The 13,760-nt window shown below is 44.8% G+C and overlaps 1 protein-coding gene across 3 annotated transcripts in view; it reads right to left on the bottom strand.

Moving 5' to 3' along the window:
* Positions 1-13,760, bottom strand: part of LOC127575252 (flagellum-associated coiled-coil domain-containing protein 1-like) — a 41,466-nt gene that overhangs the window by 27,211 nt on the left and 495 nt on the right. For all 3 annotated transcript variants that reach the window (XM_052024977.1, XM_052024993.1, XM_052024985.1), the window contains exons 2-4: positions 11,297-11,361; positions 7,004-7,073; positions 1,314-1,435 (exon numbers count right to left, since the gene is read on the bottom strand). In XM_052024977.1, coding sequence (XP_051880937.1) covers positions 1,314-1,435; positions 7,004-7,073; positions 11,297-11,352 — 248 coding nt within the window. In that variant the 5' untranslated portion in view covers positions 11,353-11,361. The remainder of the gene's footprint in view (positions 1-1,313; positions 1,436-7,003; positions 7,074-11,296; positions 11,362-13,760) is intronic.

Genomic DNA, 13,760 nt, shown 5'->3' with positions numbered 1-13,760 from the left:
TTTATAGTTATAATTGCTCTTATCAATTTACTGTTTTGGTTTTTATTAGGCCAGGGAGTGCCATCGTAATCTCGTTGTGTTGTTGTCGCAACAGTACAATGACAAATAAAGAAATTGAACTCGAAAGTATTTTACATGACAGAAGTAAAGTTTTATATCATAGCTGGCAGACTGTACAGGAGTAACCTTAGAGGTTTATAAAATCATGAGGGGTGTAGGTAGGGTGGATAATCACAGATTTTTTCCCAGGTTACGGCAGTCTAAGATTTCAAGTGAGAGAGGAAAGATTTAAAAGGGATCTGATGGAAAACTTTTTCCAGACAGAGGGTGATGGGTATATGGAACGAGCTGCCAGAGGAAGTAGTAGAAGCAGGTACAATTGCAATGTTTAGAAGATATTTAGACAGTTGCATGGATGGGAAAGGTTTTGAGGGCCAAATGCAGGCAAATAGGATTAGTGTAGAAAGGCATCTTGGTCAGTACAGATGATTTAGGCTGAAGGGCCTGTTTCTGAGCTGTATAACCCTGAGTCTAACCTGCATGGTACAGGGAGATGGGGACATGTGGTGGACCGTACAATTACTGGAAGACAAACAGCAAATGGCACAGTTTTGGGAGAGGTAGGAACCGAGGCAGAGTGCAGCAAGTTGTATTGTAGGTGGGCAGCTGTAACAAACTGTATCATCACAAGGTGACAGTGTAGATGTAGCAAGCTGTATATTATAGAACCTATAACAGGGATAGCCAGGTGTACAATGCAACAGACATTCCACCTACATACAGTACAGATTGCAGTCTCAGACAGACAAAGCAAAGGTACATTACAGTGGGTACTGCAGGAGTTCAGGAGTTGAGACAGGTGTAACCTGCTGTGCAGTCAGTGATTGACACAGGTATGCCAAACATTACACTGCAGGGGGACATGGACAGATAAAGTAAGCAGTACAACACCTGAGATTGGCATCGAGCTGTACAATATGAGAGGGAGACAGACATCATACATGATGGACAAGAGCTGAGGTATACTTAGCAAGGTATACAGAGACTCAGATCGATATAGAAATCAGTACAAGAGGAACTGGACAGATTTACCGAGCTGTGTTGAATAGCTGCTGGGCAGAAACAACAAGCTGTACAATGCAGTGAAATTAGCAGATACAACAAGGTAAATTAACCTTGGATAAACATAGTAAGCTGTGCAAGGTGGATGGGTGCTCAGAGACACACAAAGAGCGGTATGTCCTCTGTGCTCTGCTTCTGCCTATCCCACTGCCCCAGTGAGCAAATCACACTGATTATCACACTGAAATTACCTTGAAACATATTTCTTGACAAGCTTGGGTCGATTGAAGAATTCATCACACAGGGAGACACTAATGTTACTCTTGGTCCGAGACAAGGTATATCCTGGTGCAATGACAACAGATTCCCCCTTCTGTGTGAAATGAACATCAGTAGTTATCCGCTGTGGCAAAATAGTAGCCTGATAGAACATAACTCAAAGACAGCTAGCTCCAGGGATAAATGATCCATTGACTTTTCTACCTGATTTTGTTTTATTGCTTCGTATTTCTTATTTCATAGGAGACCATTTGGCCCATTAAGTCTATGCCATCTCTCAGAGCAATCCCATCCCTCCATTAATTTCTGTAACCTATTCTCTCACGTGTCCGTTAACACCGAGAGGAAACCCACGTGGTCACAGGGAGAACGTGCAAACTCCACACAGACAACACCCGAGGTCAGGATCGAACCCAGGTCACTGGAGCTGTGAGGTAGCAGCTCCGCCAGCTGTGCCACAGTGCAACCCGAAGAAATTGCCCACAGTAACTGAATATATTTTTGAGAAATGTTAATAAAACGTTCTAGCATTTCAACATCAGAAGTACCAGAGGATCCTGTATGGAAGGTAACCAGTATTAAACTAAATCTGCTTTAGGAGTTCAGACACTTACATAGAAACATAGAAAAGAGGGGCAGTATGAGGTCATTCTGTCCTATCAACCTGTCCCCAACATTCAGTGCAGACATAACTGATCATCTCAATTCTACATTCCTTCTCTTTCCCCATACGCCTTGATATCTTCTGCATCAAGAAATCTACCTTCTTAAATATATTCATCAACCTCTCCTCCACAGATTCACCACCCCGAGTGACAAAATTTCTCATCTCAGTCCTAAGTTTGTAACCCAAGATTCTGACCCCTCATTCCAGACACCCCCTACATCCCAGCTCTCTAGTCCTATTTCAATTATAGTCCTATTTCAATTATAGCCCCTTCCCATTCTTCTAAACTCTAGTGAATACAAGTCCAGTCAATCCAGTCTCCCCTCATACAATTGCCCTGCCATTCCAGCAATAAGTTGCACTCCCTCTATGGTTAGTAGATCCATTCTTGGGTAAGGAGAGCTAAACTGCCCACTATACTGCAGGTGTGGTCTCACCAAGGCCCCATATCATTGTAGCACGACATCCTTGCCACTGCACTCAAAACCTGTTGCTCTGAAGGCCAATATATACCATTTAGCTTCAGAACTACTCACTGCACCTGGCACACTTGCTTTAAGTAACTTGTGCAACAACCCCATTGCTCCCGCGAACCACTAGCCCATGGCCACTCAAAGTGGAGGACGAACGTTCAGGGTGGCATTCAGAACCCTGATGTCATGCATCGGGAGCAAACAGTAGAACTCTGCAAGTGGTGGAAGGAACACGGCATCCCGCAACACCCCCCTGCCCTCCAGCTGTCTCTTGCCCCATCCATGGAAGATTCTGCTGTTTTCCCACTGGCCTTATCTCCCACTTTAGAATCCACAAAACCGCTTTGGAAACAAGTCATCCTCGATTCTGAGGGCCTGCCTAAGAAAAAGGATAAGACCACCCAAGTCTCTCTGTCCACCAAATTTCCCAATTAAACACCATTTAAACAATACACTGCCCTCCCGTTTCTTGTATCGAATGGGGCTAACTTCACATTTATCCACTTATACTGCATCTGCCATGTATTTGCCTCACTCACTCAATCTAAGTCACCTTGAAGCCCGGCACTGACCTCTGCCCACCTTTGTGCATCCTCTCACTGGGTCACTGCCCCTCACACCCATTCATTCATCTTCCCTTGCAGACGATGGAAGCAAACAACACAACACTGTGCACCACAGTGGAGTCATTGAAACAAATGAACACAGCTCAGCACGTCATGAAAACCAGCCTCCTCTCCATAGACTCTGTCTACACTTCTTGCTGCCTCGGTAAAGCAGCCAACATAATCAGCCCACCCCACCCCCAGCCCCCCCCCAGTTGGACAGAAGATACAGAAGTCTGAAAGCACGGACCACCCGGTTCAAGGACAGCTTCTATCCCGCTGTTATAAGACTATTGAAAGGGCCCCTTGTACGCTAAGATGGACTCTTGACCTCACAATCTACCTCGTCATGGCCTTGCACCTTATTGTCTGACTGCACTTTCTCTGTAACTATAACACTATATTGTGCATTCTGTTATTGTTTTCCCTTGTACAACCTCAATGTACTGATGTGACAAAATGATCTGTATGGAAAGCATGCAAAACAATGTTTTTCACTGTACCTCAGTATATGTGACAATAATAAACTAATTTACCAATTTTACCATTGAACTCACTCCCTACAACAGATGTGTATAACAGGGCATGGTGGTTGTGGTCTTGCCTCTGGCACAGAAACTGCAGTGCAGTGGTTTGGACCTTGTCCAGTGCACCTTTGGAGCTGTGATCTCTTGATTGAGATGCTGAACTCACTCCTTACAACAGATGTGTATAACAGGGCATGGTGGTTGTGGTCTTGCCTCTGGCACAGAAACTGCAGTGCAGTGGTTTGGACCTTGTCCAGTGCACCTTTGGAGCTGTGATCTCTTGATTGAGATGCTGAACATGTCCCCTTCCAATAATTCAAAAGTCTAGAACATTAATGCATTAAACTTTGGGACCTTATTTTGCAGTCAAATTTCTTATGTTGAATGACATTGAATGACTTTCTTTTGACTTGAGGGATAATTGTTGCTGGGGATGCTAAGGGGAGGGGCAGAGTTGGGTAGGGGACTCCCTTCTCCTCCATTCCAAGATGAGGAAAGAGCTTCTACCTGAAGCGGAATAGGGAAGGAAACAGTTGATATGGGATCAGACACGAGTGGCTAACTGCACACTGCAGCCCAGACACTCTCGGTCTTTCTTCCAGCTTGAATCATTGGAAAGAGAAGGAAGGGGTGGCGAGAAGAGAGCCCCCTTGAATCACAGGCCTGGTGACAAGGCCGGCGTAGGATGTCAGCACGGATAGAGGGAGAGAAGAGCAAAGAGCATCTGGGTCCAAAGAAAGTGTGTGAGAATTTGGGGTGGGGGTGAGGAAGGAGGCATGCTCCAACGTAGGGAAAGTAAATGTCCATTGGTCACAGTGAGATACCAGACAGAAACAGGCCCTTCAGTCCACCATACGCCCTGAATATCAAGCACCTATTCACACTAATCCTACCCTAAATGCATTTTATTCTCCCCACATTCCCATCCACTCCCCTAAGATTCTACCACCCACCTACACAATGGGAGCAATTTACAGCAGCATCCTACCAACCCGCACTCTTAGGGATCTGGGAGGAAACTGGAGTACCTGGAGGAAACCCACACAGTAACAAATGCTTCACTGTTAAAAAGAAGTCACTTTTCCTAAAAAGGTTAGCAACATCCTGATCATCCCCCCACATCACTCAAACAATGCTCTTGCAAAAACCTTCTGCTCACGTTCGATCTTCACACCAACTCCAGCTCACCCTCCCCCCGGTCCAACCTCGGATCCCAGTCTCACCTGTACTTCCCATTTAAAGGCACCATTCCTTCATGGCCTCTGTGCTTCCTTTCTCTGAAACGGGCCTGCGTGTTGCTCTCCCTCAGATGGGGTGGCTTGAGTGAGAGGAGCTGAGGACACCCCACTACCAAGCATATCTTCCCCTCCCCACCCCTTTCTGCCTTTCGCAGGGACCGCTCTCTCCGCGACTCCCTAGTTCACTCGTCCTTCCCCACCCATCCCGTTCCCACCTCAGGAACTTTCCACTGCCCCCGCCATAGGTGCAACAACTGCCCCAACACCACCTCTATCCAGGGACCCAAACAGTCCTTTCAGGTGAGACAGAGATTCACCCGCACCTCCCTTAATATCATCTACCGCATTCGGTGCTCCAAGTGTGGCCTCTTCTACGTTGGTGAGACCAAATGAAGACTAGGTAACCGTTTCGCAGAACACCGTAATTATGATCTGCATCCCCCCCATTGCCAGTCACTTCAACTCCCCCTCCCACGTTATCACAGATATGTCAGTCCTCGGCCTCCTCCACTGCCAGGAGAATTCCAAGCTCAAACTGGAGGAACAGCACCTCAGTTTCCGTCTTGGAACCTTGCAGCCTAACAGCATGAACATTGAATTCTCCCACTTTAGGTAATGCCCCTTCCCCCCCACCATGGTTCTTCTCTCTTCCCTTTTCTAGCCTCTCTCTCTTTTTTCTACCATCTTTTTCCCTCTCTCTCCTGACCTTTGACCCATCCGCCGGCGGATCTGCTCTCCCCTCCTCCCCCGCACCTGCCTATCACTATCTTTTACCTGCATCTACCTATCACCACCTTGTGCCCACCCCACCTCCCCTCTTTTGTCCACCTATCACTGCTCTGCTTTTCCCTCCTATATATTGGGCTCCCCCCTTTTCCCATCTTCAGTCCTAAAGAAGGGTCCTGACTGCCTGCTTTTCTCCACGGATGCTGCCTGGCCTGTTGAGATCCTCCAGCATCACCGTGTTTTTCATCTCGATTCCAGCATCTGCAGTCCTTTGGTCCTCCCAAGCTTGTTGAACCCCCTGTCCGATGAAAAAAATTCTGCAAAGTAACAATGGCTAGTTTCTAAACAGCACCTTTGGCTTGGTAAGTCAGTCAGAATTATACAGCACGGAAGTAGGCCCTTTGGCCCGACTTGTCCAGAACAACCAAGGTGCTTACCTGAGCTAGTCCCATTTGCCCTCCAAATCTTTCCTATCCATGTACCTGTCCAAATGCTTTTTAACTGTATCTGCCTCTGCCACCTCCTCTGGCAACTCATTCCATACACCCACCACCCTCTGTGTGGAGAAACTTGCTCCTCAGGTCCCCTTTAAATCTTTCCCCTCTTGTCTTAAACCTATGTCCTCCCTTACCCTAGCAAAAAGACTGTGACCATCTAGGCTATCTATGCCCCTCAAGATTTTATAAGCCTCTATCAGGTCACCCTTCAGCTTCCTTCGCTCAAAGAAAAACAGTCCCAGCCTATCCAGTTTCTCCGTATAAATCAGCCTTCTAGTCCAGGCAGCATCGAGGCAAGGAAATCAGACATAATTTGACACTGGGTCAGGGAAGGAGATATTAGGGCAGAAGATATTAGGGCAGAAATAGTTCTCAAAATGTTTCTTAAAGTAGGCATGAGAGAGGCTGTGTTTACAAGGAGAATTCCAGAGCTCGGGGTCTAAAGAGCTAAGGGATTCCCAAGAGAGCAGTGGTAGAGATGAGACTTGGGGAGACATACATCTGGTGATGGATCGACAACGGCAAGGTCCTGGAGGGATATGAGCACAAGGAGGATCTTAAAGGGGAACTAGGGCTCTAATATGGAAGAGAGGTGGAGCCTGAAGAAGGCAGAGAAACATTTGGAGAACTGAAAAGGAGTGAGCTATTGTGGTTTTGTGATCATGTTCAAATTAAAATAGTTCAGACTGATGGACAGACTGTATTACATTAACCAACGTGCTTACTGCAAGAAAGTACTAAAATGAAAGCTCTACTTTGTTCCCTTCAAATGATGGTTGCCATGTAAACATCCCATTTCATTAAATCCAGATTTCAGCAGTTCATTGCTGGCCAAATACTGAATGTTGGTCAGTTAGTGTCAGTGAGAGATCACCTACTGCCTGCAGTTCTATCGCATTGCATGGCTGCTCACGTAACAAAGCCTTTACCTGGTAATGATGTGTGGCAGTCGACTGACTCCCACATTTTCCACACAGCTGCAGGATGGCACATGGTGCACTGGAAGGAAAACAGAAACTGTGAAATAATCCTCTATTCTGCTCAGTAGGAGACTGTTTGATGAGCTCTGCTTACTCCCACAGGTCCCTATCCAACCTGCAGGAAGAGAACAACCACTAATGCAGCATTAGTGCATCTTCTTCCATTGCTTTCCACCTCATGTGCTTATCCAGTTACCCTTTAAATGCATCCATGCTATTCACCTCAATCATCTCACAGCAGGCAGCTGCATCGTCCTACCACTCTCTGCTGTGTTTGATTACTGAGTGACTAATGAATCACTTCTGGACCTATTAGCGACTACCTTATATCTACAGTCCTTTGGTTGTGGATTTCATCCTATATGACCCTGGCAACCCTTTCTAGATTTTACTGAACTTGACAGGAACACCCTCCACCCTTTCAGCTTTTAGAACACAGAACATAGAACAGTACAGCACAGGTACAGGCCTTTCAGCCCACAATGTCTGTGCTGACCATGATGCCAATCCAAACTAATCCCATCTGCCTGCACATGGTCTGTATCCCTCCATTCCCTGCCTGTTCATGTGCCTGTCTAAAATCCCTCTTAAACGTCACTATCATATCTGCTTCTACCACCTCCCTGGCAGCATGTTCCAGACACCTACCAGTGTAAAAAAAAACTTGTCTTGTAAATCTCCTTTAAACTTTCCCCCCTCACCTTAAAACTATGCCTTCTGGTATTTAACATTTCCACTCCAGGAAAAAGACTCTGTCTACATCTCTCATAATGTTATATACTTCTATCGGGTCACCCCTCAGCCTCTGACACTCCAGAGAAAACAATCTAAGTTTGTCCAACCTCTCCTTATAGCTAATACTCCCTAATCCAGGCAACATCCTGGTGAACCTCTTCTGCACCCTCTCCAAAGCCTCCACATCTTTTCTGTAATGCCGCGACCACACAATACTCCAAATGTGGCCTGGCCAAAGTTTTACACAGCTGCAATGTGACTTCCCAACTTTTATACTCAACACCCTGACGATGCAAGCAAGTACGCTGTATTCCTTCTTTACCACCCTATCTACCTGTGTGGCCACTTTCAGGGAGCTATGGACGTGCACTCCAAGATCCCTCTGTACATCAATGCTCCTAAGGGTCCTGCCATTTACTGTATGCTTTCCCCTTGAACTTGACCTCCCAAAGGGTTGGTCAATCTTTCCTGATAGTTGGTACCTCTCATTCAAAATTGTTAATTATTTTGCAACTTCTCTTCAGTCCCCATACCCTAATTACATTATGGAGACTGAAACTGTCCATACTTTTAGAAGTGTAATCTTAGCCAAGACTGTATTCAGGTTTAACATTACTTCTCCAGCTTTAAATTCTATTTCTCTGGAAGTGCTTTGCTTGCTGTCTAAGGAGGCCTTGTTAAAGGATCAGCACTTGTACTTCTTTACAGGATGATGAAGAGAGAATAAGATCAGACACAGTTGTCAGCTATTTGTAGGAGTTGTCTTTCTTGCAGTGAAAACAAATGGCATCACCAGCGGATAGTTTGAAAGGAGCTACCCATGCCAGAGGCCGAAGGACTGAATCAACAATGGACACCAAGATCAGGCAACCAAGTGGATGAGGCACAGAAACAGCCATGACCTGAAGGGAAGAGCAGGTTCAAGGAACTATTTGGCCCTCTCACTCTTCTATTTCTTTATGCCTTTAGACCAGGTGAGGTTTATTCCCTTCTGTAATATGACCCTGGGCACTGGCTTAGACATTTAATCATCGTGCAGGTGTTCATTGCATACTCTGTGATTAAACTGTAAAACTGATCATTGAATGTGATTGGAATTTTGCTGAGCACAATGCATAACTTTGATAACTTCACGTGATAGTCAACAGGTAGCAGCAGTCACTGTTCAACCATGTTTGGCATCACTGCTGCAGAGTTGAATGGTGAAAATATGACAAGGAAACTGAGTGGGCCACAAACAGGATGGTCTTATTTGTAGGAGTTGTCTTTCTTGCAGTAAAAACAAATGGCATCACCAGCGGATAGTTTGAAAGGAGCTACCCATGCCAAAGGCCAAAGGACTGAATCAACAATGGACACCAAGATCAGGCACAAAACAGGCCACAAAACACTACTTAATGGAGAAGACTCATTGCATTGTTGTTGGGGCATCCGTTACCGAACATAATGATGGGTTCAGCTCAAATTGTAACAATAGAGTAGATTGCTGATCATCATTTGGGGGAGGTTGACGGCATTTATAGCGGTCAGATTTTCTTCCTGGGAGTCCAATCCAGCATCAGAGACCTGCATCCATCTCGACACTTCTTGTGACTCACATCAGGCTGTCCACTATCTATACCATTGGTTCCAGTGGTAAATGCTACTTTACGAGCTCTGCCCATGACAGCACAGGCCGGTCTGTGGTCCTCCACCACTAACATCCTGCAGACCACGAATGACCAGAAACGTAACTGAACCAGCCACACAAATACTGTGGCTGCCAGTACAGGTCAGAGATTGGTTATACTGCAGTGCATGGCTCACCTCCTGATTCCCCCAAACCGTTTTGCCCTCTACAAGGCAAAAGTCAGGAATGTGCCTGGGTGAGAACAACTCTGATAACAACCTTGATGCTGTCCAGCACAACGCAAACCTGCTCCATCAGCACAACCCGCCAAAATCCTAACATTTATTTCCTCCACCACTGGTGTGCCACAGCTGCAGCGTGAACCTTCCACACGACGTACTGTGGTAATATATCAAGGCTTCTTTAACATCGTCTAAAAACCCGTGACCTCAATCATCTACAATGACCGTAGGCACATGGGAATACCACCTGCCACACTACCACTTCCCCTCCAAGTCACATACCATCTTGCCTTGGAATACATGACTGTTCCTTCTTTGCTGATGGGTCAAAATGCCTCAACAACTTACCTAGGAACACTGTGGCAACATTTCCACCATTGCAGTGGTTCAAGAAGGCAACTCACCACCGACATCTCAAGGGTAGTTAGTGGTGTCATTCCCAAAAGAGAATGAAGAGCTGTAGTTGACACCTGTTTAGACTTTAAGTTATTGAATGTTAGAATTTCAGAACGTCTTGCTGTAAGACATTATTTATCAAATGTAAAATTTGCATTATACTAAACCTAGTCTTTAGATATTTTATCCTCATCACACTGGGCAGTAGCACATAACTACTCAAAAAATGCCAAGAGGTTAAAATTCTTCTTTAATCAGATAGTAGGAATATCTGAAAATCATAAAAATTGTGGATGCTGGAAACACTCAGCAGGTCAGGCTGCAACAGAGTTAACGTTTCAGGTTAAAGATTCTTTGTCAACTGTCTGTAGAAACACGTCACGCTATTTCTCTTTCTGTAGGTGCTGCCTGACCTGTTGAATGTTTCCAACATTTTCTATTTGACCTGCAGGAATACCTGATTCCCTCTAATTAATAAGAGGAATGCCTAATCTACTAGAGTTTACCAACATTATGACCACTTTGATCACTTTGCACTAAAATGGACTTTATTTTTTGTTCTAATTGTGTCCTCTCTCATAAAAATTGTGTTTTATTTATGTTTTTCTTGTGAATGCTGCTCAGATGATGTGCCTGTGATGCTGCTGCAAGTTTTTCATTGCACCTGTGCACACATGTACTTCTACATATGACAACAAACTCGACTTTGACTTTGAATGTTTCTTCCTGAGAGTCCAATCCAGCAGAGTTATAAAAGTGCAGTTTCTAAATAAAATATTTCAGTGTATAATACTTGAGTCACTAATTTGAAGGAAGGCAGGCATTTTCATATCAGGCATCGAAAAATGATTTTTATTACATCCTCCTCCCTAAAATGTCAAGTTTACTTTCCCTCTGTGAAACTTTCTAATCTGGTGTTTTATCTTCAGGCACTGATTAAATAACCTCACTCTTACTTGGCTGCAAAGACCCAATTGGAATGGAATATGGCCCTCTAAGAACAAGAAATAGGCTACGCAGTCCCTTGAATTCAATAAAACGATGACTGAATTTCTACGAGAATCCCACATTCCCAGTAAGTCCCTTGAATTTCATTAGTGCCCCAAGAACCTTAATTCTGAAATTATTGTTTAACTGAAAATAGCAAAAAAAATTCACATCTAAATGACTGACCTTTATTTCCAGAATGCCTTTCATAAAGGCCCTCTCAAAAATACAACATTATATAATCTCTCTGTGGGCTCCCACCCCCATCCTTACCTTGGCTGAGGTGATGGATGGTCACACACCAAGCTTGGAGATCCAGATTCAGCCATGCTGAAAAGCTAATGATGAGAGAACATTAGAATCCTACACTTTCAATGTTATGAGCTCTTTTACGTTCTCTGTGCACATGTATGACTAGGAAGAGGATGGGGAAAAAGGCAATTCTGCAGCTAGCTTTTAAGAGCAAGGATGGAAGAAACCCATTCATCTCATCTATCCCAGATCTCTGCAGGGACACCTAGAATCACAAGGAGGATATCAAGTCAAAAAAATATCACCAAAACAGCTGATTCGTGGGCTTAACCCAACTGACAAGCTCAGTTGTTTAGAATTTTCTTGCTATTTGCATTTAGATTGGAAACATTCTCTCCCTACTGCCATAACTCCACCCCATCAGATATGGAAACGCAAATGTTTTGGATTGAAGTGTGGCCTTATCACACTTGAAGCAAACATTATTCTGTTTAAAACTAGTTGAAAGAGAACACATAAGGGAAAGAAAAATAATCAGCTGAAACAGGGAGTTGAAGACCTTCCTCAACAATCACAAAAAGACATAAAATATGTAGAGTGAGATGCCGAAGTCTTAAATTCCATTGGAAATCTTTTCAAGGTCTCTTTATTGAGCATATTGGAGTAGGAAAAGCAGTCTCAGCTGAACAATGGTCCCTTAACATTATACTCGGAAAATTCCTTCCTCCACGAAACTCCAAATCATCTCTCAACTCCAACTTCTAAGAATACTGCTTTTCATGTCAACATGGTAAAAAAGTAATTCCCTTGGGAAGCACTTGAATTGTTATTCTAGTTAACCATGGTAAACCATCCCTCATCTGTCTGCACCTTTAGACCTGGTTCATCAAGCCACCCTCCTCTACCACTGGATTGATTGGCTCCATTCTAATCTATCGAGTTGCAGCCTGAGAATCTCTCCCCACTCCTGTCCCTTCATTCCTGGAATTCCTCAAGAACCTTTTCTTAGTTCCAGCAAATTTCCCATCTACATGCTGCTCCTTGGTAACGTAGTGCAGAAGCACATCAGGTTTCACACATACCCAGTTCTATCTCACTGTCACAGCTCCCAACCCCTACACAGTCCCATTCGCCATGCTAGATATTTTCTGTCTGACAATAAGCACTGGATGAGAAACGTCCTCTAACTTCATCACAGTGACTCAGCTAGTAGAGCTGCTGCCTCACAGCTCCAGTGACCTGGGTTCAATCCTAACCTCCAGTGCTCTGTGTAGAGTTTGCAATGTTCTCCCTGTAACCGGGTGGGTTTCCCCGAGGTGCTCCAGTTTCCTCCCACATCCCAAAGACATGTGGGTTGGTAGGTTAATTGGCCACTGTAAATTGGCCCCAGTGTGTATATGAGTGGAAGAATCTGGGGGGAATTTTAATGGGGATATGTGGGGTTAGGGTTGGATTAGTGTAAAAACTGGTGCGGATTCAATGGCCTGTTTTTGTGCTATTTCCTTCTATGGAAAGACAAAGCTATAGCCACTTCCTCCCAACCTAGCAACTCCCTCTTCCCCTTTCCTTGGAAAATCTCTGAGGGTTAACCAGACTGCTTGCAACCTTGGGTGTTGTGTTTGACCCCAAGTTGAGCATTGGCCTGGATCTTGATCCACCATCGACACTCCCCAACTCCAAAAGTTGACTCAACTAATCAGCTGCTGAAACCCTCACCTGTCCCTCCATAACCACACCAAGGACTTCATGGCTGACCTCTTAAATTCACCCTCAACTGGAGCTCAAAGAGACCATAAGATTTAGGAGCAGAATTAGGCCATTTGGCCCATCGAGTCCACTCCACCATTCAATCATGGCTGATTGTTTTTCAAACCCCTTTCTCCCACCTTCTCTCTGTAGCTCTTAACCCTCTTACCAATCAAGAACTTACCAATCTCTGCCTTAAATACGCCCAATGACAATAAAACTCTACAGGATGCATCCTCACTTGTACCGAGTCCTGTCCACTTGCTCCCACCCACCTGCACGAGTTACTGGTACAGCAATGATGCCACTTGAAAATTCTCAACCTTGTGTTCAAATCCCTCCATGGCTCTGCCCCTCTCTATCTCTGTAACCCTCTCCAGCCCCTACTTCCCTCAAAAGTGCCTGCTCTCCTCTGCCTCTCTGTTCCTTTTTTTTAGTACGTTGCCAATTTTAATGCTCCTCACTGTGGAAAACACATACCTTTTCAGGTTGAAGACCCTTCCTCAGAGGATCTTCAACCTGAAAGGTTAACTGCTTCTCTCCCCAGTGATGCTGCCTGGCCTGCTGAACGTTTCCAGATTGTGTCTGTATTTCAGGATTTCCTGCACCCGCAATTTTGTTTTGGATTATTAATTGCCTTTGTTTGCCTCCCTAAATCCCTCTCTACTCCCTTCTCCTTTAAGACAAGTAATGAAAATTAATTCGTTTACCCAACTGAAGGTCGTCTAATACTTTCACA

Source organism: Pristis pectinata, chromosome 1, assembly GCF_009764475.1.
Source record: "Pristis pectinata isolate sPriPec2 chromosome 1, sPriPec2.1.pri, whole genome shotgun sequence".
Lineage (NCBI taxonomy): Eukaryota > Metazoa > Chordata > Chondrichthyes > Rhinopristiformes > Pristidae > Pristis > Pristis pectinata.
The sequence above is the reverse complement of the archived record's forward strand: the minus strand, read 5'-3'. Positions and strand labels throughout refer to the sequence as shown.